Genomic DNA, 25,015 nt, shown 5'->3' with positions numbered 1-25,015 from the left:
GGATAACCTTGAAGTGTCATACGGATCATCTTACGTGAAAAAGACTATAAAGGTTTCTTAGATTTCTATGAAATACCATTCCTAGTTAGCGACACTTCTGAAAGTAAATAGAAATACATGGAAACCAGTAGGATCGCGGCGACAAAATATATCGTCTGCAGTTGCTGATGCGATAGCATAGAATAGGATCATACGTACCCCCTGAATCTCGCAAGAGGCTACTAAAGGAGAAATGTCCGAATATCACACCTTCTACAACCCGTCGGGCCATCGTGGGTAGTGTAGGCTAAATTCTCCATTTTCTTCTGATTTTATGAGAGGTTCGTTATCTTGAAGTGGTGATTGAATGAACTGATGACCATGACCAATAGTTATTAACAAACTATGCATATTATCTATTTTTTTTTGTTTAGTATCAGCTACCCAAATGAAAGTTTGAAGCTACCGTTGTGAACTTGTGATGCACTTGCCAAATGTTGGTCTCGAAGCGCTGGTAGGGTAAAAAGATTATGAGACATGTAGAGGCTCCTTAAGAGCATATGACGATTTGTAAGAACTATTTATTAGTCTAAACAAATAAAGAAATTTTGACTTTGACTTTGACTTTGACTGCATCGCACTGCCGAATTTTTATTGCACAAATCACTAAAGCCTGGTCCGTGAGCACGTAGAATTTTGTCCAATGACCCCAAGCTACCCATCCTTATCGCTCGCCCGTAATTATGTTGCTGTCGCGCTCGCACACTCACTGCGGGCGCCCGTCGCACAGTCGCGACTTTAATAGTCCCGTTAGCCCCTCGTACTAAGCTATTGTGTCACGAGTGGGCTCACCACAATAGTCGAGCGGCGGCGGGGTTCGAACCCGAATTCCTCGGATCACGTGTCGGCCAGTCCGACTCCTTCACCATTCGGCTATCGTGGCTTCATTTGACTACTTTTTGCAGGTGGAAAGGGCAGAGCTACTGCTAGAAAGCCTGTCCGATCCGATCCCTAGGAAGGTGCTGGATGCGGTGCTACGTCACGGCGACGTCGACAGGCTAGTCCAGACTCTGAGGGAGCGGAGGAACACTAGGTTAAAGGTAAATATTTAAAACAAGGAAAATATTTATTTGGTATGAAAATTGGAAAATGAGCGAGATTTTATAACCCGTGAAACCTAAGACTCGCCGCAGGCAACAGACTTAGGCCCAGAACAGACGGTGAAACGCAACTGCAACGAAACTGCAACTGCTATTTACTTTTGAGTTGCATCTAAGTTTCTGCCATAGCGTCCGTTGAGAGACCACACATGACGCGACCAGTTTGAAACTTTCAGTTTCATTCATCAGAATCATCACAAAGTTGCAGTTTCGTTGCAGTTGCGTTTCACCGTCTGTTCTGGGCCTTAGTCGACTGATAGTTGGGCCCAATTTTAATTTGTATGAAGAATACATGGCCATACTGATTAACAGCCCGACCCAAATATCGGTCGACAAAAGTCTGGTCTGGCCTAGGCTAAGAGATCGTATGAAACCGCGGCAACAATTAATTTCTATTCTGTATCGATACTAGAGATGGGTTATACTAGGTAAATTTGATACTAGGTGCACCTATTCCAAGTATTTATTAATACGTGATCCAAATACCTGTTCCACTTAGTACGTAGTAATTTACCATACTTGACGCGACTAGTGCGGACTAATCCACGTATTATGACTTTAAAATACAATTTTCTTTGAAAAGATCCACTCTTAGTCGTAGTATTAATAATGCAATTTGAAATTGAATAATAATGTTTTTGCTGGTTGTTGATTGATTGATATCCTCCCTTCATACTTCAACAGGCTTAGGACTGTCAACTTAAAAGTTGGCGTATTTAAAAGATATCAATTTCATAGAAATATTTACATAATTTTTTCTATTTTTTATTTATGCAATTATCACGGACGCGTGACAACAAACCAAAACAAACCTGTCGGAAGAATAAAAACTGGTTTTTTACCGGCTAGTCAACAAGGAGTGAGCTGGATGAGAGAGAACAAAAATTAAAATATTCAAAACCTTACCTGTGTACAAATAGAGTTTAAATTACGTAATACATCAAACACCTATTCCTATCTCACACCTGCCTGCGCTCAAATTTGTTTGTCAGACAGAGACGGAGTGAATCTCTACGTTCGCACATAAGCTTAGCGAGAAATACGCGGTGCGCGTAATACACGACTACGGATTATGCAATAATAACCTCTATTACTTTGAGGGTAGGGTCGGAAATCGTGTAATTTAAAAAATACTTAGTGAGAAATACGCGGTGTGCGTAATACACGACTACGGATTATGCAATAATAACCTCTATTACTTTGATGGTAGGGTCGGAAATCGTGTAATTTAAAAAATACTACGTGGATCAAGTATTTTAAAAATTGGAATAGGTGCCACTTAGTACTGTAAAATACCTAGTGTGTGGATCTGTTCTAGTAAATACGTCTCATCTCTAATCGATACGCGGATACTTGAAGGGCTACAGAATATATTAATTTAATAATTGTTGATTAATTTAGTTAAAACTTTGAAATAAGTAAAATGTGAAGTATTCATATTATACAGGGTGATTGACTAAAACTAAAACAGTGTCTTTAAAAAATGCTAAAATTGTGAATTTAATAAAAGTAAAAACTATGACGTGTATTATTTTATTTGAAGATTTCTTTAAGTAGATTTATTTTTTTCAGGTAAAACAAGGTACAATGCCCCAATATTCGGAAATGGGGCAGCAACTTAGGAACCTGTTCAGAAGATTAGCATCTGACGGTAAATTTTCACAAACTATTTCTTTGCGTATTTTGTCTTTAAATTATTTTTCATAAGGTTCAAAATAGCGTAGTAATAATTTATCTATTTAATACTTTGTTTTTACTTTCAGGAATGACAGAACACGTAGAGAATCAACTGTTGGCCATGAGTGCTCACCTCATAAAAATACAGGGATCATCTACACAAGTATGTATTTTATAATACTGTTCTTTAAACTGTTTTGTTTCACGGCTACTATAGTTGTTGGAATTCACAAAGACGAGTGAGCTTTACATGTGTGGTGTCTCGCTACTGTTCGTTTTTCAAAAGTGTTAGTAAAGCCCGGTCCGTGACCACGTAGAATTTTGTCCAATGACCCCAAGCTACCCATCCTTATCGCTCGCGCGTAATTATATTGCTGTCGCGACTGTGCGACTGGCACCCGCAGTGAGTGTGCGAGCGCGATAGCAGCATAATTACGCGCGAGCGATAAGGATGGGTAGCTAGAGGTCATTGGACAAAATTCTACGTGCTCACGGACCAGACTATAGACATTACACTGTCGTTATGTGCATATACACTTACACACATAAGTAAAGCTCACTCGCGTTCGTGGGTTGCAAGAACTATAACAGATTTTTACTTTATTTATATCTTAAATCTGTACCCCCAGTGAAAACGGAGTTAAGTCGAAAATGGTGATTTTTGGGAAATCGCATTTGAAGTTAAAAAAAATCCTGCTTCGTCGCTATTAGAGATAACTTGGTGAAATATTTTTTAGGTGAAAGGTAATGTTAGATATAATTAGGCAGTGTGCCAGTTTGGGAAATATAGCATGTAGTTTTTTCGTAATTAAATAAAAACCCAGTTATATCGCCATGCACGGCAACTTTACATTCGTGTAAAGTGATGTAATGGGACATAAATCATTTTACACCACACTTTTTTTTTGTGTATATTAATATGAGTCATCTTATATTGTTAATCACAAATTCAATCTGAACAACTTCAATCGTGTAAAAAGTAGTAACACGAGTCGTACCTCTTGACACAATAAAAAATTGAAAGAAGCCTCCGGTACACTTTGTTAAAAGTAGACATGTATCAATATACACGAAAGAAAACTCAAAATTGGTTCACAAAGCCTTACTTGTATCATTTGGCACAAAATTATTTTCTTTTCTATACGTCGTAGAAACATACCGATTAGATACAAAAATAGCTAATTTTTCAGAGATTCACATTATGTTATAAAGTCAATTTTGATCTAAGTCGAGTTAGATCCCTTTTCACTGGGGGTACAGAAATTTGCCTTTTAAGTATTGAGATTTGCATAATTCGGCAATCGGTCTGCCCTCTTTCTAACTCTAAGTCAGAATGTGTCTCTTCTAACATGTTTAAGGTACATATTTTGTTGTGTCTTATTTAAAGTACATATTTCCTTTCAGCACATAACAGACGCGCCAGGGAGGCTAGTGCTAGCGAACACCAGTATATCTAAGTCATCACAGCTAGACGTGGGGTCTGACGACAACACACTGCCTCATGTATCGGATAAGATGTATACGTCGACACAACAGAGGTAATAATACTTTTGACAATATTTAAAAAAGTTCGAGTCGCATTATATTGCACCCCCTAATGCCTTTATAAAAAATCGAAAAAGTATAAAAATACAACATTTTTTCTTGTGTACGGTTTCTTAATTTTATTTATTTATTTTATAGAAACCAACAGCGATACATTAAAAATGTTAGTTATAGGATTTAGACTGATAGTATAGCCAATGAAAGGTTTCCCTTTTTATAAAAGTACATTGTTGTTGGGGAAAAAATATGAATAAAGGATGTTAAAAAAATAAATAATTAAAAATAACAAAAACTCACAAAGAAACAATTCATTGCGTCAATAATAGTCAGAATAAAGCACTTCAAAAGTGTTAATTTTAATAAACTTCAAAAATTTAATGTTTATTATTCAGCACTTTGTGAAAATATCTGCTAAATAATAGTAATTTGTTGCTCATTAAAATGCGAGCGTTAACGACTTAGCGAAAAGCTTTTTACGTACTTGTTTTCTGTTTTTTTCTTGTTTTTTTTTCTTATCTGTTTTTTCTTGTTTATTAGAATATAATTTACATACTTTCTTATCTGTTTTTCTTGTTTATTTTTTTCTGCATTTTTGAGGTCTATATTAAGTTTCTCTTACACAGGCGACCAAACAAACCGTCGACGTCTCACGAAACGCATATGAACACAGAATGGCAACACATGTTCGGCCAGTCGCATGAGCATCACACTGCCAGAGGTCAGTTATCTTTTTATCTATTAATGATACATAAGTATAAAGTTCATAGCAGACTTACCAACTCGGAAAGGAATCAACATCGTATCGCCTTTCGCGCGCTGTCAATTGCGAGGCGTTTACGTTACGGTGCGCATAAGTGTGAAAACATACAAAGAATACTGACTACCTCATGTTGATACGTTTAGGATCCCTTTCCGGGTTGATAAATGTGTATAATTTACAATACGCCTCATAGTTATTTAAATGTTTAGGTTTTGTAGAAAAGTATTTACATTTTTGTAAAAATTCTTTTTTTAATTTATCTTTTAATTTACACGGAATATTATTTTTAAATACAATGTATTATTTGAATTGAACTAAGTTTCTTTTTTGCTATTGAATAAAAGGTCTCCCCTGCAGGAGCACGCCATCTGTAATATGCCGAGGTAAATTGCATTACATTGTGGTTTGACAGTTTAATGTTTAATTTCAGTTTAATCAAATGGTAGGCTAGTCATGCACCCTACAAGGACATAGCTAATAAGTAATAAATCATTTCTCTAAAGCTTCATGCTCATGCTCTGATAACAATATCACTTATACAAGTTTAATCAAAGAACAAAGACACGGCCATACTATCCTTTTCTCGAAGCATTTCGGGTAATTTGACCCCTCTGTAACTTCGTTGTCGATAAAGCTAGAAGCCTTAATATGTCTAACTTTATTACAAACTAGTGGTCCCGGCAAACTTCGTTTCGCCCTACTGTAGTTTGTATGGGAAAAAGAAAAGTGCTGTTTTTAGGGTTTTTCCGGCAGTTATTCGAATTTTTCTCACCGTTTAGACCTACCCTGGACTACGACAAACATTTTAAAACCAAAATCAGCTCAATCGGCCCAGCCGTTCTCGAGTTTTAATCAGACTAACGAACATCAATTCATTTTTATTTATATAGAAGAAGAAGATAGTAGTTTAAAAAAATCTCTTTATTTCACTATAAGACACAAATCGTAAAAAAATGTTGAAGCCTTTTTTAAGTTTATTATAAACCTGTGTAACCAGAAGACTCTTCCATAGCCATAGATACTAGCGTTTGGTGTGGAAATGTAATTTTAATCCAGTGTTCATCCCGGCTCCTATGTGTTTTTTATAATGTGTTTTCTGTTTGTATTTTTGAGGGCTATATTTTTTTTACACAGGCGACCAAACAAACCTTCAACGTCACACAAAACAAAGCTATTTTTGATATTTTTTGTAATAAGCCCTTATGTGTTTTGTTGACAACAGCAGCGGAATCGACAAACCAGTCGGCGGCCGGCGCGGCGTCTATGGCGGCGGCGTCGCACGCAGCCTCCGCGGCGCCGGCGCACTCGCAGATGGGACACAGCGCCAGTTACGTGCAGTGTGAGTGCTAATGTCTAGACTTATTAATATGGTGTGGTTTTGTCATAGATAAAAACAACGCCCACCTCAGGGGTTGTAGACATGGTAGTACACATAAATAAATAAATCTTTGGACAATTTCACACAGCGCCAGCTAGCCCCAAAGTAAGCAACTTAATGCTTGTGTTATGGGTGCTAGCTTAACGGATATACTACTTGTATACTTTTTTTTAAATACATAAATATTATACATAGTCACACCCAGACCCGTCACAGAAATTAAAATTCATCATTTCAATTTCTGTCCGGCCGGGAATCGAACCCGGGACCTCTCGGCATAGTAGTCCGTTCTGAACCACTACACCAAACGGCCGACAGAATGAAAGTAATTACAATAAAAACACCACCACCCCAGAGGCATTATAGTGAGAATGGCAATTCCAAGATATCTCTTAAAAAGCTAATAATAAAACTATGAAACAGTCCAGATTGAAGAGCATCATAACACTAACATTTGAAACAATTTACAAGAAGATATCTTATTTTTCGTTATGAACAAAACACATATCACATTGAATGCAAAAAATCTTTACAAATTGGCAGGCAGGCTGGAAGTAATTTGTTTTGCACAAATTGGGTTCTAAAAACTCTTTATGATCTTCTTCCATAAAGTACTGTACTAAAATGTTATTTGATTGCAGATAGCATGGCCCCGTGCCGCGCCGAACTGAGAAACCTTACCGCTCGTATGCAGCAAAAGTTCCAAAAGTCATTAAGGTTGGTTTTTTGTAAAATCTTGAAATTTCCAGGAAAAAAATTACTGATATGCATATTTGATCTGAATACTCTAAAATGTTTACACCCTGTATAATAATGCTGATTTATTGTTACTAGGACCCACGACGAAGGCGGCGAAGGCAACGACGAAATCGTTCCTCCCGCGTCTTGGAGACCGGGGAATCAATTGCTAGCGTACCTCCATGAACACAAGTCAGTATAACTCTAGGGATTGCTACACACATAACCGCATACGTCGATCATTTCACCTGGGTGATATGGTTCGAAGGTGATATGAGGACACCAAAAATTCCACTTTCTTCACCCAGGTGATATCACCCAGTTGAACATAGTGGAATAATAAATGCGATAAAGCAACGAGGTCTATTGAATTTGTCTTGACTTGAGCACTGAAGTGGTATAAAGGCTATCGCATTGGCACTCACCAGGATGGCGCCACTGTAAAGTAAGAAAATGAATTGAAATTCAAATTCTTTAGACATAATATAGCTTGCCTTACCACCAACTCAAGACAATAAAATAACCCCTCATTACTGTACTTTTTGCATCTGAACATTCATTTACACATTCGATTTTACTATCCGGTTGTGCGGAATAATTATGGCCCGATTATGTGTGCACAGAATCCTATCTCTATCTGCTACACTATCTATTTTGATTTTATGTAAAGAGTACATGTTTAATTAATTTGTATCGTTCGTAGAGCGCGGGTGAACCAAATGGTGACTCTGCCAGCCAGTAAGAACATGTTTGGGTCATGTTCCGACGACGGGACGGTGCGGCTTTGGGACGCGGCCAGGTTCCAGGGACACGCGTACGTCAACAGGTAACGTATAAGTCGAGCTGTCCCAAGTAGTATGCCTTTGGAACACTTGTATAGGGTACCAGTAGGAACATGTTCGGCTCGTGTTCCGACGACGGGACGGTGCGGCTTTGGGACGCGGCCAGGTTCCAGGGACACGCGTACGTCAACAGGTAACGTATAAGTCGATTATCACACTTCACAGCGCTTCGCCGCGGTACGCGGGACGACAGATTTAATCATTATATGCAAGTACCTCAGTTTGTATAGAAAACACGCGCGGCACAACACACTGACAACGCGTTTGCGCGCGGGATTCGTTATATGTCGCCACGCGGACCGCAGCGGAGCGCGGTGCAGTGTGATAATCGCCTAAGTCGAGTTGTTCCAAGTAGTATGCCTTTGGAACACTTGTATAGGTATGAGTAGGAACATGTTCGGGTCATGTTCCGACGACGAGACGGTGCGGCTTTGGGACGCGGCCAGGTTCCAGGGACACGCGTACGTCAACAGGTAACGTATAAGTCGAGCTGATCCAAGTAGTAAGCCTTTGGACGTTTGTAAAGGGTACCAGTAAGAACATGTTTGGGTCATGTTCCGACGACGGGACGGTGCGGCTTTGGGACGCGGCCAGGTTCCAGGGACACGCGTACGTCAACAGGTAACGTATAAGTCAAGCTGTTCCGAGTAGTATGCCTTTGGAACACCTGTATAGGGTACGAGTAGGAGGGCCATTCTTATTCTTACGCATTTTTGTGTGAGATGTAAGAATAGCATATGTTTTTAAAGAAAATCAGTGCACTGTATATTAATTTACTTAGTAAAATACCTCTATTAACTAGGCCCAATATTATTTTTATCATAAAACTATTAGAAGAATATTAAAAAAAAGTTACAAGTCCAAAATGTCACGGACCGTGTAGTGTGAGATTCCCGGATTTGGACATACAATATTTTTTTCTGAAGAGATGTTATGTTATTTTGATAAATATTACAGTAATTATGCAAGATTAATACATGTTATATAAGACTGTTAAAAATTTATATCAATAATAATTACCATTTTTGATTTTGAACACCAAACATTGTGTGAGCAGTTTTTGTGTCACAACCACGTGCGCCACTTTAAATATGCGTAACTCGGTAAAAAACTATCTTTGATATTGACATCCCTTGCTAAGTTTTTTTAGAACAGTAACATTGTCATCTTATTAGATTTGCAAATGGCTGAACGTAGTGAGTGAGCCGCAAAAAATTATTTCCTATTTATTTGAAAAAAGGGACAACCATGACACGTCCATCCCGTGTACGGTTTTTAAAGGTAGCTATCAATGTCACGCTATTGTATAAAACATAATTATGTACCTCATGCAGTATAGTTTCAGATAATTGCACAAGATCTGCTAATTCACAGATAGTTTTTTGGATATATCGGACACGTTCCAAATTGTCACGGCCATGGTATTAAAAATGTGTCACTACCGCAAACTATTTAAGTACATGGTCGTGACATTACAACGCGTGGTTGTGACATTCTATTTTTATTATTTTAATAGTTTTTGTTGTTCTGCTAAATTATTTTGTGTATTGTGCAATTTTTAGGAGTAGCCTTTTAGTAAGTGTACTTATTTTTCGCTAGTATGATTTTCTAGATGCCACGAAGGAAAAATTATTGCACTTTCTCATTTCTGCAGTTATATCAAATTTTACTGAGACAGCTCCCGGTAAAGGCCCTGCAGAGGTGGTCGGAGTTGCTTTAAAAGGAATTGCTATTAACCATATTTTTAGTGGTACGGTGACTATGAAACATGTTTAAGTTGTCAAAACCAACTGTTATGTGAATCCTACAGAAATCTCATTTGATACTCAATTAGGTACCTACTGTGTTTAAGATTTACTAATTTTTAAGCATATTATCATATCGAAACCATGTAGGTAGCATATCGGAAGCATGATCAGATAGTGCCAATAATAAAAAGTCTATTTTTTTATTATCTAGTAGATATATTAACTACCTGGCGGTATTTTTGATCTCAATTTTAATTAAATTTTTGGATGTTCAGAAAAAAGTACATATTACCAAATAACACCTTTGTTGATGAAACGAATTTAGTGTATTTTATTGTTAATCAATTTAAACTATTATGATATAAATTTAACAACATAAATATTATTATTTACAGTAAAAATGTAAAACTGTCACATCCGTGTCATGCAGTGTCACAGCCGTGGTTACGTAGGCTATTTTGTTTCCTTTCCGAGGGCTTTAAGGTTGTCCATATACATCAAAAGTATGCTTTTGATTTATACTTTCGATACACATCGCAAAAAGTTAAAAAAAAAAAACTTTAATTTTAAAAAAAAAATTGGCACAAATTTAAGAATGGCCCAGGAACATGTTCGGGTCGTGTTCCGACGACGGGACGGTGCGGCTTTGGGACGCGGCCAGGTTCCAGGGACACGCGTACGTCAACAGGTAACGTATAAGTCAAGCTGTTCCGAGTAGTATGCCTTTGGAACACCTGTATAGGGTACGAGTAGGAACATGTTCGGCTCGTGTTCCGACGACGGGACGGTGCGCCTCTGGGACGCGGCCAGGTTCCAGGGACACGCGTACGTCAACAGGTAACGTATAAGTCAAGCTGTTCCGAGTAGTATGCCTTTGGAACACCTGTATAGGGTACGAGTAGGAACATGTTCGGGTCGTGTTCCGACGACGGGACGGTGCGGCTTTGGGACGCGGCCAGGTTCCAGGGACACGCGTACGTCAACAGGTAACGTATTCAGTATTAAGAGCCCTGTAGTATTTAAGGGTCATTAAAAAAGTTGCCTTTTCAGGAAGGGTTCTACTCACGATCAGAATAACTTTTACCGATTGATATCAGTGTCATTAAGTCTGATACTAGGCTTTTGACCTCAGGTGTAAAAATACAAGATAAATAATATTGATCACTCTCTCACTCATAATAAAATCGACATCTTAAAATTACACGTCTCTTAGACTGGTCATAGACATGTGTCAAAATGTATACGATTACAAACATGTAAAAAATGAAAATATTTTAACTGTGTGAAAAGTTGTTCAAACGTCCTCTTACCAAACGTCCAGTCGCCGAGCAGAGAGAATCGCTCGCAAACTGCGGCCGCCCGTCGCACAGTCGTGACCGCAATATAATTACGCGCGACCGATAAGGATGGGTAGCTTGGGGTCATTGGACGAATTTCTCTCTGCTCGGCGACCGGACTTTAGTACTTATTGACAAAATGTTGAAAAATTGATTTCGTTCGTTCGTTCATTTCAGCCGAAAGACGTCCACTGCTGGAAAAAGGCCTCCCCCAATTATTTCCACAAAGACCGGTCCTGCGCCGCTTGCATCCAGGTACCTCCCGCGACCTTCACCAGATCGTCGGTCCACCTAGTGGGAGGCCTGCCCACGCTACGTCTTCCAGCTCGTGGTCGCCACTCAAGAACTTTCCTGCCCCTGAAAAACTGATTTACATAATGGGAATTGTAATGTCATTTCTCACACATATTGTAATTTCCCGCAGGTCCAAAGCGATGTACAACCGTAGCGCGGGCCCGGTGGTGGCGCTGGCGGCGTGCGAGGGCGGCCAGTCGCTCGCCGCCGCCACGCAGGAGGGATCCATATTCGTGCTCAGGTATACTAGAATTTTTTATTCGTATTTGCGCATCGACGCATGTGTTGCGGACGAAAATGATTGATGAATTTATTTGGGTGATATAAATCAACTTGATCTATGAAAAAAGTCGCATCTGTTCACCTAGGAATTATAGGTACTGAATAAAGGCGACCGCTTTAGAGTAGGCGCACACCGTTGATTTTTAGTTGGCCGATTTTTAAATTGTATGAAGAATAGGCCAAATCGAATCGGCGTAGTGTGCGCACTCTCATACATGCCCATACTGATCAACTGCCCGACTAAACTATCGGCCGACGAAAAATTAACGGTGTGCGCCTACTCTTAGTCGACTCAATTCACCTGGAAAATACAGTTGGGTGAAATGGTTCCGAGGTGTAATGAGGACACTAATTTATCTACTTTGTTCACCAAGGTGATATCATATTATTATTATTCTGTAAAACGCTTTGTTTAACTGACTTTATCATTATGAACTTTCAAATGATAACGATTGCTTTACACAATTCCACCTCTGACTACAATTAACGACGTCAACGCGGATACATTTCTTTGCTTGAGTCGATCGTCTCAACTCTCGCTGCGCGCAATCACATCAGCGCAATGTGAAATCAAGTCTTAGGAATCGGCCCTCAATCTTGTAACCTTTCCATGTAGGTTGGACAGCGCCTCCTCGCGGATGACGCTCTCACAATGCCGTCAAGTGGAGGCCATGGGCTTCGACGACGGCGGTTGCGAGGCTTTAGCGTGCGCGGGCGGCGTGCACGCCGGCGTCATCTCCTACGTCACGCTCATGGGCGCCGTGGTCGGCTGGGACCTGCGCGCGCCCGGTGAGTTATACCAGGCCTGTTCATCTCCGCGAGTTTACATCGAAAACAAAACACGCACGATGGCCCACCTACAGGATACTTCGACAAGGCCCCACATACGAGCGAACATTGACGCACGCACGCGTATTCTTGTGTATGATGGAAGAAAGTAAAGAAAATGGTGTACTAAATACTGTGCAATATTTAACTGCCTAAATAATAATAAAAACACAGAATGTACTTTTTTAAGTTGCCACAAGACACTGAGAGGTAAATAAGTAGTTAATATTATTCATGATAATTCATGCTATAGCCTGACCAGGAACATAAAAACCCTGGCATAGAGGCGCGTCNAAGCATATGTACGTTATTAAGAGTGGAAAAGAGACACAAATACTTTCTCTGAGCAATACGCTGTCCAATGTAGTATGTCAGAGTAAGAACAGATGGCACTCTAAACAGCAGAAGCTTTCTTTCGACAACGAGTCGTCCGAGTAGCCGCATGCTTGTCAAAATTTTAAGGTAAATATAATTATGAATATTGTTCGTAATTTAATTGTTTTTGCTTGTTATAGTAATTTTACTGTTTTTTTGTAAAGAGATAAATGGTAGCTTATGTAGATAGATTAAGTTACTTTGTTTTGGAACAAAATAACTTTAAAATTATACCGGCCAATAACTATACCACGTTTTCTATTTATTTCAGTTATTGGCCATGGGTGGCCAATAATTAAATTTTACTTTTATTGTATTTTTATTCAAGATTAAGTTAATTTAACCCTTAAATATTTGCTATTAAAATACTAACGTCCTAACCTATTAGGATCAGTAATTAGCCGGGGGGCCAATTACTGACACTTATGCACGGCCAATAACTATTTTTATTGATTTACTTTACCTAGATTGTTACAAGATGCCGTAGGTAACACAGTATACTAAGGTTGGTATAAGCAGTTGGAACAGAAACACTTAATCAGTTAAAAAAATAAAACAAATAATACCTGAAATGCAAAATATTTTTTTTTTATTCTCTATCGTTTGTGGGACTATTTATTATAAGCAAAATGGATTGGAAGCGGAAGTTACAGATGAACCTGAACCTGTATATCAGAGGATTCTGGAAGAAAAAGCTTAAGAAAAAGAAATCCTCGAGAAAGAAAAAAGGGAACGGAAAATTGAAAGAGAACAAAAAAGAGAGGACAGAAAACGGAAAGCTGAAGAAAAGAAAACTGCTAAAATAAAAAAAGCAAGAATAATGTATCTGTATCCAATCAAATCTATAATATTTGCAAAAAGCTTATAAAAATAGACTTTTAGTATGCTCTGAATGCCACCGTGTCTTTCATAAATCTTGTGCAACAGCATATTCCTGAAGAAGAAGGAGACAGTTATCTTTGTCACAATTGTTACAATGTTACTGAATGTAGGTACTGACGATGATGAGATAGATGAAGAAATCGATAAGAGTGATACTGATGACGAATTCTTAGCTAATCTTAAGAAAAGACTAAATGAGTTAGGATTACAAAGCGTGAAGTTTCAGTGATTTTTATGGTTTTTTTTCGGTGGCTAATAACTGTACTTCTAGGAGCCAATTACTGTGTTTTTGGGGCCAATAGCTAAATTTAATGTGATCTCTGATATTTTTAAAATTATTATTGTAATTCTTATCGTATAACACCAAATAGGTACTAGCTTAAATAGCAGCAATATTGTTTTCTCATAATAAAATATAAAAAGTAAAGAAAAGTCGAGTTTTTGTTACATTCTACACAAGTTAACTTACACAACGCTCTTAAAGGGCCAATAACTGTAGCAATCACCCTATTTCTCTTCGACAAATACTTTAACACATTGTGAACCACTTTTCTTTCACGACTATAAAAATATTTGAGCAATTTAATTCATAAAACCAATTGCGCACATTTAAAATAAACTTTGTTTACACTTTGACAGCAATAGACTGACATGCAAGGTGACATGTCAATGAAGTTTTCAGTTACTGTTGCCATTAAAAGAAATTAGTACCATTAGTTTTCCGCAACATGGCGAGGGTTTTTATGTTCCTGGTCAGGCTATAAATCATGTATTTCCTCCGCCATTTTCCGCAGTTTGGCACCTCACGTCACATCATTTTACCGAAGTCAGCCCTATAGCTTCGGCGCAGTGCCGATCACTGACGTTTGTCAACAAAATGGTGCTTGACTCTTGAGACAGGCTAAATTACACCATATTGTTAATGACATTGAGCATACATTTTTTTAAATACCTTCGCGAAGTAAAACTTCTGTACGTAGTACTTATTATTATTCTGTGGTTATAGTCATTTATTCCATAAACAATAACATAATAATCGTATTGAAAATTAAGAAAAAGACATGAAGAATTAAAAAGCCATTAAGAGTGACAGGGGACTGACGCTTGCAGCTGACGGCGGCTGCGTGGCAGCAATAATTAAGCTTCTGCTGAATTCTTCTCCTCTATGGCTATTATGTTTCCACGTTTGCCTGTCACGTGAGCTTCTGTTGAGTTGCAACATCCTTCTTTTAACCAGTGTCTTTTTCATGGAGTTGGGCTGACTTTTGACGTTTGACAAGTTAAAGTAAGATGTTATAGTTCCAAAATACTGAACTGTCCTATCGATGACATTGACAGCGGGGCGCCACCGTCAATACCGAACCGCTGGTTCCGATTTTAGCCATGTTGGAAACCATAAAGTTGAACGATGGTAGCGCCCCCCTGTCATTGAGTTTGGCGGGACAGTTCAGCGTGGGTCATCTATATTATAAACCAGCCTCAATGTGACAGTTTTTGAATTTTGCAATGTGGTATGAGAGGAAAGGGGGAGGGGCAGAAGATTGGTTTTTTCGTAATAATGTCAGCAATCTTCAGATGTCTTTTAGACGTTTCCCTCACCACTCCACTACTGCTGGTATCAACTCAGTTATGAACGCTGTCTTGTTCTTACACTTAGATGTCCGAAATGGACTATGTGCCTTTTGTAACACCACTATATCGACACAATAATAAATGCCTATCTTATCTTATCCTCCTGTTTCCTCCAGGCAACGCGTGGAAACTACAGGGAGACTTGAAGCTAGGAGTGTCCACGTGTCTGTACATAAATTGTATACTTTAGTACTATGTGCCTTTTGGAACACCACTGTATCGACATAATAATAAATGCCTATCTTATCCGAATAGCTTATCTTATCCTCCTGTTTCCTCCAGGCAACGCGTGGAAACTACAGGGAGACCTGAAGCTAGGGGTCTACACGTGTCTGTACATAAATTGTATACTTTAGTACTATGTGCCTTTTGGAACACCACTGTATCGACATAATAATAAATGCCTATCTTATCCGAATAGCTTTTCTTATCCTCCTGTTTCCTCCAGGCAACGCGTGGAAACTGCAGGGAGACTTGAAGCTAGGAGTGTCCACGTGTCTGTACGCACACGCCGCCGGATACATAGCGGCAGGGACGTCCAGCGGCGCCGTCTGCGTGTGGGACCTGCGCTTCCAGCTGCCCGTCACTACCATACGCCATCCCAACTGTGAGTCTGATGTACAACGCGTGGGAACTGTAGGGGAACTGAAGCTAGGAGTCTCCACATGTCTATACGCGCACGCCGCCACCCTATATCGCCGCCGGGACCTCTAAAGCCCGGTCTCCGAGCACGTAGAATTTTGTCCAATGACCCCAAGCTACCCATCCTTATCGCTCGCGCGTAATTATATTGCTGTCGTGACTGTGCGACGGGCGCCCGCAGTGAGTGTGCGAGCGCGACAGCAACATAATTACGCGCGAGCGATAAGGATGGGTAGCTCGGGCTCATTGGACAAAATTCTACGTGCTCACAGACCAGACTATACGCGCGATTTTTACCAGCGCCCGCGGCGGTTGCGGGCCCGCAGCTTCTGTAGAATGCAGCTTATGTAAAAACTAATGCACAAACTCACGACGCGGTTTTCGCCCGCAACGGGCGCGATTGTAAGCGACCATTTTGTACCAGTGACTTAGCACGCGGCCATTTAAAAAAATCGCGCGCCGTGTGTTTTTAGAATAACCGCGCAAATAACCTCTCCGTGAGTTTTGAAATAAAACCGCAATTCCACAACCGCCGCTTGCGCGGGTGAAAATCGCGCCGTGAGTTCTTAGCCTAAGGAGACTGAAGCTAGGAGTGTACACGTGTCTGTTATGTATCTGTATTTTGTGTGCTACGTGTTTAATGTATCTGTATTTTGTAATAGCCCATCGTAATACCTATCTTTCCGTCCAACAGCGGAGCGCGTCCGCCGCATCCTGGGCTTCGGGCGCAGCTCATCCCACGTGTGGGCAGTGGGCGGACGCGACGCGGGCGCGTGGTGCCTTGAGTCCACGCAGCGAACACACGCGCTGTGGCCGTGCTTTAACGAGCCGCAGCCGCTGCATTACACACACGCCGTAAGTATAATAAAGCACCGTAAGTATAATAAAGGGGAGCTAGTCCCACGTGTGGGCAGTGGGCGGGCGCGTGGTGCCTGGAGTCCACGCAGCGAACTCACGCGTTGTGGCCGTGCTTTAACGAGCCTCAGCCGCTGCATTACACACACGCTGTGAGTATACTGTAGACCAGGGTTTCCCAATTTTTTTTTGCCAAGGAACCCTAATTGATTATACTTTTCCTAGCGGAACCCCCATACTACTCCGCCCGCACGCCCTGCCCCTCCCGTGCGTAAACAAGTCGGTGCGAGCGAACAACGTCGGTCACAAAACGTGGAATAATATTTTTTACGGAACCCTTGCGGCCTTTCACCACCATTCGGGAACCGCTGCTGTAGACATTAGTGTATAGGGTCCTTTTTTGACATGCCATGTCACCCCGCTGCGCGCATGACTGTACAACTGATGGCCTAGAGTTCTCGAGTGTCGACTACTAGCCGGAAGACGTGGTGTGAGCACCTGCTCACTAGGTGGACCGACGATCTGGAGGGTCGCAGGAGGTGCCTGGATGCGGGTGGCGCAGACCGGTCGTTGTGGAAATTCTTGGGGGAGGCCTTTGTCCAGCTGTGGATGTCATTTGGTTAAAACGAACGAAGTAGACTTCTTCATGCGAGTTAGTCCCACGTGTGGGCAGTGATCGGGCGCGTGGTGTCTTGAGTCCACGCAGCGAACTCACGCGTTGTGGCCTTGCTTTGACGAGCCTCAGCCGCTGCATTATACACACGCTGTGAGTACACTGTAGACCAGTGTTTTTCAACCTGTGGGTCGCGACCCCCTGGGGGGTCGCGAAGCCTCTATAGGGGGGTCGCGAGAGGTCGTAAAAACTACCTCAGTAAAAAAACAATAGTTATAAAGACAGATTTATCCGAAATCTAATTATGCAAAATGTTGTATGGATTGAAGTATTCGGCCCTACAAACATCTTTGTAACATTATAAAATGCATGAAAAAAAAAGCGAACGGTTAGGGGGTCGCCAAATATTTTTCTTACTAGGGGGGTCGTGTCACGAAAAAGGTTGAAAAACACTGCTGTAGACATTAGTGTACAGGGTCCTTTTTTGACATGCCATGTCACCCCGCCACGCGCATGACTGTACAACTGATGGCCTCGAGTTCTCGAGTGTCGACTACTAGCCGGAAGACGTGGTGTGAGCAGGTCCTCACTAGGTGGACCGACGATCTGGAGGGTCGCAGGAGGTGCCTGGATGCGGGTGGCGCAGACCGGTCGTTGTGGAAATTCTTGGGGGATGCCTTTGTCCAGCTGTGGACGTCATTCGGTTGAAACGAACAAAGTAGACTTCTTCATGCGAGTTAGTCCCACGTGTGGGCAGTGATCGGGCGCGTAGTGTCTTGAGTCCACGCAGCGAACTCACGCGCTGTGGCCTTGCTTTAACGAGCCGCAGCCGCTGCATTATACACATGCTGTGAGTATAACCCTAGGCTTTAGCGTCGACGCTAGCATTCGGCTAGTCTAGAAGCTAAAATTATTATTATTTTGTTTTTTTGGGCCTTCATTTGCGCCAGCTCGACCAGGTTTGATCTATTGTGGCAGCCCTTGTGTTTAGAGTACACTGCTTAGTCCAGATTTTTGGAGCGTGATATCTGCTATCTCATCCGGGTGCATGATGTGTCGTCCGAGATGGATACTTCTTTTGCTCATAAGCGGGCCGCATGAGCAGAGAACATGCATGGCCGTTTCTTCTTCTGTATGGCAGAATCTGCACAGAGTTTCCTCGGTCATGTTCATGTTTGATTTGTGTTTGTTTAGTTTACAGTGGCCGGTTAGTATTCTAGTCACTGCACAAGCTTTGTATCTTTTGAACTTTAACAGTTCACTACTTACTTTGTTGCTATATCCCTAAATGAGTGCTTTAGCTAAGCTAGACTTAGGCCCAGTGGCCTAATTCACGTATTTTTTTACACAGTGAAAAACTGTTTTAAATCCGTATTCACAAGGGTCATTTCGATAGAACGGTTACTCGATAGGATCGCAACTCAGTGATTTGTTGTCGTTGAAGTTTTAATTGTTACGTGAATAAGGCTACAGTTTCCGCCAAAGTGGAGCTAAGAAGAGGTTACTTAATAAATCAGATTTTTGAGCTGAAGCGGAGAGGTGGTTTGGAAATATCATTGGATTGGTATTCAAACCCATCTCTATTTTCCATTTGTCTCGAAACTGGGCCTTAGCCTAGACCTCCCATTCAAGGCATTTGGTACCTTATTTCACCCCAATAAACTCCAATTTAACACTCCCAGGCCTCGCAGTACATAGCCGCGGCGTACTGCGGCACCCGCGAAGGCAACCGCTTCATAGTGACAGGCGGGTCGGACCAGCGCCTGCGCTACTGGGACCTGTCGCATCCCGAGGACTCGTACATCCATGGCGATGATGAACCTAATTTCATCCCAATAAAGTCCAATTTAAACTTCTCTAGGCGTCTTAGTATAGGCGCGGTACATTGCGGCACTATCAAGGAGTTTTGAATCTTATTCCACCTCAATAATGCAAGGAGTTTTGAACCCTATTCCACCTTTTTAAAGTTCAATTCGTCCTCCAGGCCACGCGTGGTCCAGTAGAGTAAAACACTTTTCTTTCACTTCCACTTTTCTTGTGGATGTCGTTAAACGCTAAGGGCTAGCGCTGCAGTGGACGTGTAGAGGACTAGAGGCCAAATCCTTCGTTTGCCTCTGGTAAATTACAGAAGCAGAGCTACTATGGTAAAGATAAATGACCTAATAATGATTTAAATTCCTCAAGGCCTCGCAGTACATAGGCGCGGCGTACTGCGGCACCCGCGAAGGCAACCGCTTCATAGTGACAGGCGGGTCGGACCAGCGCCTGCGCTACTGGGACCTGTCGCATCCCGAGGACTCGTACATCCTGCTGCACGGGCCCTTCGACCCTTTGAAGGCCAACCCCAACTTGGTGAAGTACAGGCAAGTGTGATTGACTATCCTTAGTATTAAAGAATGAAGCGCTGGCTGATTCTCATTTATTTTGACTGACTGACTTTTTTCCTTCAAAAACAATAGTGTACAAAATAGACATCGTGCCAAAAATCTTCATTTTTTTTTTCGATTTAAGATATATTTCCTTTTCTATTTTTTCTTAAGTAGTCATGACCATAATATGTCCATCGTCCATGGACCCTACGGCGCTAGGATTCGTTCAATTTTTGTACACGTATTTTATTTTCCTGCTTGTTTAAATTTGTAGGCTGATTGGCTTATTATTTTAGTTTTGTAATTGTAATAATACGGCAACGCAGCATCTACATTATGAGCTCAAAGCGATGTGCTGCCAGCTAACTAGAAAATGATATTTTAGAGCAGTTGATACTACTGCATGGAAACTAGAAACTAAACGCACAGTCAACTTGCTTTCAGCGTACAGTTTTAATAATAATTTACCGTATTTTAATACAACTCCATCCCCATTCCAGAAGTCGCATAATCGACGGCACCACAGTCATCCAGGAGTGCTGTAAGGTAAACCCTAACGTTCCCAACCCAATGATAGACGAGAACGTATATCGTGCGGTGGAATCCCGCACCTTCTACCACACCGCGCCAATCACCGACATCACTATGGTCGAGGGATCTAAGCATTACCTCGTCAGTTCTTCAGCAGACGGCGTCATCAATGTCTGGAAGTAGACTGTGTGATCTTCGAACAGGTTACGCCAAGTTCTGCCTTGTTCTTTGACAGATGGAGGCTCATTTTTTATGACAGTGACAGTTGTAACTTCGAATTGACTTCGTTCCGTTTTTCTGTATGTTTACTTCGTTTGTGAAGCGATTTCGAAGTTAAAACTGTCACTTTTTTAAGTTGTCTAGGGGGGCTGATTTTTATTATTTCATTTGGTTCTCTCCTAGAGGACTTATTGTACTGTTGTATCAAAGTATCAAACCACAGGAATATCTAACGTCGCTTGTGGGATCATCAATGTTGGGTAATTGATCAAATAACGAGATTTTAAATGACAATTGACAGCTACTATGTAGCTTTTCTATCCTTATTTCGTGATAGCTGACGTCAAATCAGTGGAGGTCTAAATACTACCTCCTTAATTCCTCGGCAGATGGGGTCTTTATTTGTTAGAAATGATTAAAACAATAACAACTTGATAATAAAATAATTAAATTAACGTTTTATAGAAAACACTATAATGAATTGACTTAAGTTTGGTGCAGGCTGCTCAATTCTGCCATATGTATTAGTTTCGCGATACAGTTAAGCACATTTATAGGTTTTTTAACATTTATTTTGATTTATTGACAGAATTATTAGCATAGTTAAAGCATGAAGTGAAAGGTTTGTGTTTGAACTTACTTAGTTTTAATAATTTTTATGTTATGAATGACTCATCTATGTTAATTCATAGAGGTCGGTTGAATGTATTAGTTTTTTTTTAAGACAAGCTCACAAAGGCAAGTGTTATTAAATAATTTCAGCATGAAATTTTAAAGCATAATATTCTAGTAATTAAATATAATCATTAAAAATTAATTCTAGTATTATTTCACTGTTGTTTTCTATAAAATATATGTAAAATTTGCCTCTTGTGAGTTTCAAGGGCTCTATTTCATTGTTACGCCATGGTTGCACAACTAAGCGGACACCAATTATGGTTTATTTTAGGAACTTCGCCTAATATGGCTTCTTGTACCCACTCTTATAAATATAGCAGTGCTACATTGATACTATCAAAATAATACAAACTATCAATGGACAGTGAATACTTTGCATGATCAATTATGTTTTCAAATGAAATGTCAAGTAACTGGCGCCTCCATGGTTTTCCTGTGAAATAGAGCCCTAAAGATATGAGTTCCTAAAAAGATATAGTCGCATATGACGAAGGTAAAGATTTATTTACAGAAAACATACTCACGGAGCCTATTATTTTATTTTTTAAATTTATTCTTTTAGTTTCATATTTTTTCCCTATAATCAAATATCTTTTCAAATGGGCTGTGTATAATGATATGTTTTATGAGTGATGTTTGGGTAATGTTTTGTAAATTATAATATTTGCTAAATGTTACGGAGTTTTTTATATTGTCTAATTGTAGAAGTTATTTAGGGCTTTCGAAACAAATGACTGAAACATGTTTAATTAGAAAATTGATTTTATTTTTTAAATTGTATAGTTCCGCTTAGTTGTATTAAAGTTACATAATCCATAAGAATCTATTTTTATTAATAAAATTACATAATTAAATCCAGTTGTTTTATTTAAACAATCATAAATGTTGGTAAATCACAGATCTTTGCATTTTATTGCATCTAGAATAGTTCTGTTAAAACTTATTGTAGGTTTCCAAATGATTACATTAATTTATTCAAAAACTGAAATTGCACTAATCATTTTCTTGTGCATAAGACAGAATTCAAATACAAAGTAACAGATTGTTATTACTTTTTGTAACAACTAATTATTATAAAGTGTTCAAATTGCAATTTTGTGCCTTATTCTTTCTAATATATCTAAGTAAAATCTTAGGTAATTAACTCACAATTTTTGAAAAGAAAGAGGGCAAGTGTTTGAAGAGTAATAATTATGTCTACATTGTACTTCAATTGGTTATTTAAACTTGTCTAGTACATTATTTATTGCTATGTCTAATTACCAGTATAATAAAATTATATTCACCCAATGCTAATACAGATTGTGTACAGTACAGTGTATAAACAAGTAGGTGATGTAGAATATACGAGACAAAAGTGTGGGTAATGTTGAATAATAGTTTTTTTGTACATACAGTTATCTGGAAACTATCAAAAAAGGCATTTATTATCATTCAGCCCTGAATCTTATTTATATCTTACATCCTAATAGTTCCCTAATAGATTGTAGTAACTTCATAGAAGTTACTACAATCAAGTCCATGTTCTATCTTAACATCATTTGCTCTTTCCGCTCTCTGGTTTTTCATCGGGAATATCTTCCAACAGCTTTTGTAGATCTATGCCATCAAATTTAGCGTTCTGTGTGTTCGATGCGTGCGCCAAAAAGAGTTCTTTCAGGAATTGTAGCTCCTTTGTTAACGTTTTGACTTTTTCTTCCAACATTTGGTTTTCAGCTTTCAATTTATTGACCCGTGTGAAAGTTTCTTGTGTCCGCTGCTTTGACTTGAATCTGCTTTTCTTGACGGCCTGCAAAATAATAAAAGGTTATTAAACAAATTATAAGCATTCCAAAATAAATTAAAAGGGGTGAGTATCTGTTTCAAATGTTCAAAAGGAAACAAATAATTATTTTCACCTTTATATCTGACACTTTAACGGCCGAATACTGAAACACTACTTAAATCTGTCACTCAGCTGACGGGCTCCTAAATTTAAGTATCCTTCAATTTTAAATGGTATTCTCAAACGCTACTCAACGGATTTGAAGCCGTGATCAGCTAAGCAGCTCTCAAATGTTTACATAATGGCAACATTTACCAAAAAAAGTATGTTTTCATTTACACAAATGATAACTTTACGTCTTTTATACATTACACGCATTAACGTTTGGTTATGTATTGTTTTTCTCGCTCGGAATTGCATGTCATTATAATAATATTTTTCAATAGCGTTCAGCCTTATTGCGTTCCTGCGATTAGATCTAGGTATTTCCTCGAGGCTCGAAAGAAATGATAACGATGACACACATTATTTACCACTATTTAGGTCGATTTAGGTATAAGAATAGGATTTAAGATACCGCGCAAGCACTCTCAAATTTAACAGCTGCTTAAGACGATTTGACAGTTGTTTGAGTAATGCTTAGCGTTGAATGGCGTTTCAGTATGCGAAAATTCATTTAAGTGGCGTTTGAGTGCAACTTAATTTGAGAGGTGCTTAAAAATTGAGAACTGCTCAGATATTGTTTTGAGTATGCGAAATGTAAGTTTAGGAGCTGCTTAACTATTTGAGAAGCCGTCAAATATTTAAATGGCGTTTCAGTATTCGGCCGTAAGATGTTTTGATAAACTTGAATGTATTAGTGAATAACAAATAAACAAAAAAACTTTCACTAGGTCAAATACATCTAAATTGATTCAGTAGCTTAGATCTGAAAGTATAGATTGAGCCTGTTATGAAGCAGTGATGATTAATATGAATAAATTAAATATTATGGTTCTTCTTATCACTATGTGGATAGCGTCTATCTGTCCGACACAGTCACAAGCATAACGCGGTATTGCGTCGCTTGTAAGTGACAAATAAATAAAAAATTAAATAAATATTAATTACCTCGTTATTTCTGTCTCTCTTTCTTCTGTAATCGTCGTCCTCGTCGTCAGCGTCGCTAACACGCTTGCCCCTTTTCGTAGGAGGCATCTCCTCAAAATTATCGTCCAATATCATCAAAATGTTTGCACTCACAACCAACCGTACAGCTCGCGAGCTTACGGTTATCTGTCCAACAGCCACGAACTTGGTAGCTGGCGACGGGAATTACGCCAGATACTGTTGGAATTACGTCTTTTTTATAAATCGTGACGCAATGTTTTTCTGTTATTGTATCATGTTGTGAATTTTTATGATACGACTGCTGATTAGTTTCAGGTGCAGTTTGTAAAAACAGTGGCCAGTTTGTTTATGTTATACAGTTGTACGATAGGAACAACATTATAGAATATTGTATGGTCTATCTTTTCACCATTGGGATAAATCTTCAAGTTTTCCTCAAACAAAAAATAGCACAACAAAAAATCCCCAAAAACTTGACTGCGCTTGACTTGACTGACGTAGGTATGAATGACGTCACGTGAATGTCATGACAAACGTCAAATTATGTTTTTATGTCAAGTGATTGGGCTAGCAAATTACTATCTATACAGCCACAAGTTTAGAATTGCTTATATTAAGCACAATCACATCGATCATCGAGCAGCGATTTATAAGGAGACGGCATGGGTGTTTTAGTATAATAATATGCGGGGTGCTAAAACGGTTTACGCGTGCCTTTTGCTTATTGTATGATTGATTAGTTGGACTAATTATAACTTTTTATCATCTCTCTTGTG

At 39.6% G+C, this 25,015-nt stretch overlaps 2 protein-coding genes across 6 annotated transcripts in view; one reads left to right on the top strand and one right to left on the bottom strand.

The window, feature by feature from the left end:
- Vps15 (vacuolar protein sorting 15) overlaps positions 1–21,030 on the top strand; it is a 36,011-nt gene extending 14,981 nt beyond the window's left edge. For 2 of the 5 annotated variants that reach the window (XM_028316579.1, XM_028316583.1), the window contains 15 exons: positions 945–1,079; positions 2,712–2,790; positions 2,903–2,979; positions 4,221–4,354; positions 4,985–5,079; positions 6,344–6,460; positions 7,141–7,216; positions 7,334–7,429; positions 7,941–8,063; positions 11,589–11,699; positions 12,357–12,529; positions 15,906–16,064; positions 16,794–16,954; positions 19,752–19,930; positions 20,437–21,030. In XM_028316579.1, coding sequence (XP_028172380.1) covers positions 945–1,079; positions 2,712–2,790; positions 2,903–2,979; positions 4,221–4,354; positions 4,985–5,079; positions 6,344–6,460; positions 7,141–7,216; positions 7,334–7,429; positions 7,941–8,063; positions 11,589–11,699; positions 12,357–12,529; positions 15,906–16,064; positions 16,794–16,954; positions 19,752–19,930; positions 20,437–20,650 — 1,929 coding nt within the window. In that variant the 3' untranslated portion in view covers positions 20,651–21,030. Of the gene's footprint in view, positions 1–944; positions 1,080–2,711; positions 2,791–2,902; positions 2,980–4,220; positions 4,355–4,984; positions 5,080–6,343; positions 6,461–7,140; positions 7,217–7,333; positions 7,430–7,940; positions 8,064–11,588; positions 11,700–12,356; positions 12,530–15,573; positions 15,663–15,905; positions 16,065–16,793; positions 16,955–19,249; positions 19,370–19,751; positions 19,931–20,436 lie in introns of those variants that run through there. The other 3 variants (XM_028316580.1, XM_028316582.1, XM_028316581.1) reach the window with 3 other exon arrangements.
- Positions 21,031–21,904: 874 nt separating this feature from the next.
- On the bottom strand, positions 21,905–24,739 carry Irbp18 (Inverted repeat binding protein 18 kDa). Its single transcript, XM_028316584.1, has 2 exons — positions 24,240–24,739; positions 21,905–23,153 (listed from the first exon to the last, which is right to left on the bottom strand). The coding sequence occupies exons 1-2, from the start codon at positions 24,351–24,353 to the stop codon at positions 22,902–22,904; spliced, it is 366 nt and encodes a 121-aa protein (XP_028172385.1). The 5' UTR covers positions 24,354–24,739; the 3' UTR covers positions 21,905–22,901.
- Positions 24,740–25,015: the final 276 nt, after the last annotated feature.

Source organism: Ostrinia furnacalis, unplaced genomic scaffold, assembly GCF_004193835.3.
Source record: "Ostrinia furnacalis isolate ACB-3 unplaced genomic scaffold, ASM419383v2 OfSCF5765, whole genome shotgun sequence".
Lineage (NCBI taxonomy): Eukaryota > Metazoa > Arthropoda > Insecta > Lepidoptera > Crambidae > Ostrinia > Ostrinia furnacalis.
Note: the sequence above shows the minus strand (reverse complement) of the source record. Positions and strands in the feature narration are given on the sequence as shown.